Source organism: Morone saxatilis, unplaced genomic scaffold, assembly GCF_004916995.1.
Source record: "Morone saxatilis isolate NCDOM2014 unplaced genomic scaffold, NCSU_SB_2.0 Contig5, whole genome shotgun sequence".
In the NCBI taxonomy this organism is placed as follows: Eukaryota; Metazoa; Chordata; class Actinopteri; family Moronidae; genus Morone; species Morone saxatilis.
Window position 1 is genome coordinate 24934467 of NW_023340095.1, and position 2647 is coordinate 24937113.

A 2647-nucleotide genomic window follows, 5' to 3' on the forward strand; every position below is an offset into this window, starting at 1 on the left:
AAACTTTCCACTTTCAGCAGATGAAATGTGAAAACATCCTTCTAGTGTCAAACTCTGCACATACAGCATTCAAACAGCACAATGTAGGAACAAGGAGAAACACTGATTTCTTACTGGAGGGGAGCTTTAACCAAGCAGGTGCCTGAGGTCATTATTGACTTTCATAACAAACTTTGTGAAATTACATTCCACTCAAGCCTAAAAAATAATGAAGACTTAATGAAGACTTCCCTGTAAGCTATTCTTTAGTTTTCACTTCCTCTGCAGTCTGAGTTTTGCATTAAAAGTGAATAAAGGAGGGCTTAGTGTTAATTTCCGACATCCTCAAAGGCACTAATGTCTTGTTATTTGTCTCTATGTGAATGGACACAGAGTGATTTTCTAAGGCTCAGCAATGCATCCTGTTGGACTTCAGTACTGCCTCCTTTGATAATCTGCCTGTACTGGTTAATATTTTAGTAAAAGACAAACAAGCGTGTTTGTTGTGTTGGCCAATCTTGTGTAATTATTGAATGAGTAACATCACAAGCACCCACAGTGACCCTAACAGACGCTCCAGCGCTGTGGAGTGTTACTGGTCTCTTCAGGTTTACCACAGCTGTCAGGTTTCATCTGCAGCTCGTCTAACATTTACCCACCCTCTGACTGTTTCCCATAAGCAACCCCGTGTGGGTGGATGCTGTGTGCTCCAGTCGCCATGTTTCTGAAAGTGACGACAATCGTTTCCCCCTCCTCTGCCCTCAGTGTGGGTCCGAGCAGCCCTGCAGAGAGAGACAATTTATTTGGGATCACTTGGTACACCCTCACAACATGGTGGAACAAAGTGTCATACTGAATCATTACTCCTTTTCTGTTATTGTTGGTGATTCACTGACGGTGCAGGAAATGTCAGTTCAACATTGGCACATTAACTGTAACGTACAAGCATGATGATATATGATGATATTTAGCCTATCTGGTTCTGCTTTATATTTCTTTTTTGTAAATTGTTATTTCATAAGAACATTTCTGAAAAGCAAAATGTACTTTGGTAACTAACCCATTAATGTCTACAGTGGAATTTTATAATTTCCTTTACAGCACTTACAGTACTAGCTGAGCTAAGCACAAAATTCTTCAAATTGGTAAGAAAAAAAAAATCTTAAAGAGATTTTTCTTATCGTACTTTTTTTAGTCCCAGAATTTTTAGACCTTAGAGACATTTTATAATGTATATATGGGATAAAATAAGTACCCCGATATACATAGTGTGATACAGAAATAGCTGTATCTCAACTACAAGGAGTTATATCAAATGCTTGGTACCACTGGATTCAGAACAACAAATTACTTATTTGTTATTTTTGTTATTTGTGTTTTAAAAAGAAAGTCAACTTTGCCTCCCAATTAAGGCATGATAAATATGTGAAATCAGAAATTAAAAATTTTGTGTTGACAGTTTCCATAGCAGATTTTGTGTTTCCACCTTTTAAAAAAAAAAAGACCTGCAGGGCTTTCCTTTAACATACTATCATCATTAAAGCTGCAGTCAGTCATTTTTTATAACAATAAGTCTTTCTCATATTTTCTGAAACTTTCACTATATCCTGACAGTTGTACATGGAACAGATAAACTGTGAAAATCAGCTTCCTCCTGCTTCTCCTAGTGCTCCTAATGGTATTTGCAACTGACATAAATCTGCAGGTACTTACTAAGTGTACCAGTTGAGAAACATTTGAGTTCCCACTATAATTACTACAAAATTACATAACTCTTTTTGCGAAACCTGCTGAGAAATAACAGTTATGTAGTGTACATTTCATTTCCTCTCTAAGAAATGATTAAGAGGAGACAGGATGAGTGTTTCTTAGTAATTAAAGCCAGACAGACGCAAAGTTTACCTAACCAGGAGGGATGGGTCTTAGCCTGTCTGAAGTCTTTCTCATACTCCCGGAAGACCACTTTCTTATAGGTGGGACCAAACCTATAGTAAGGAGCAGGAGGAAAACACAAAACATAAATCTCCATACCAGAAGAACACACGTCCTGCACACCACTCTAACAGCACATGGACTTTAAGATATGAGGTCACAAGTTTCCTTATATGTTGCAACTAATGTGTGTGTCATAGTACCGCTGATAGTGCCATAGGATGAAGACCAGTCAAAGAGAGATTAAACAAGGACAGACTGGACTGTTTTACAAAACAAGTTCAATAACAGAATGAGCTCTGACAGAATTCAGATAAATAAATTATCACACAAAAATATAATATAAAATAATAAAATCTCCAAATATTGAGGGAATATCATAATGAAACAAAATACAGTCTTGCATATCTTATTCTTGTCATCTAATATCACAAATCCTTCAACCAGTATCCTACCTGTTTGCGTCATTCCCAGAGTAGTTCCAGTCTATCTCAACAGCAGCAATGTAATAGTGTCTCTCCCTGGGTTGATGCTGGTTTGCTTTGACATGGAGGACAGTCAGAAGAACCAGGATGGGCAGGAGACACCAGGCTCCAGCCCGGGCACAGAGCCTCATATCTGGGATCAATCCTACAGGTGAGACCGGTCTGTTCTGCAAGTGAAGAAGCTGTGATCTGACAGAGAGCTCCGCTCCGAGCTTTATCTGTTACTAACACAAACACACACACACTCTCAC

The 2647-nt window shown here is 38.3% G+C and overlaps 1 protein-coding gene across 1 annotated transcript in view; it reads right to left on the minus strand.

The window, feature by feature from the left end:
- Positions 1–2596, minus strand: part of f5 (coagulation factor V) — a gene marked incomplete in the record, with an annotated part of 19350 nt that extends 16754 nt beyond the window's left edge. Inside the window, 3 exon segments of the mRNA XM_035676414.1 lie at positions 639–761; positions 1882–1964; positions 2367–2596. Of these exon segments, the coding sequence (XP_035532307.1) occupies positions 639–761; positions 1882–1964; positions 2367–2527 (367 nt within the window).
- Positions 2597–2647: the final 51 nt, after the last annotated feature.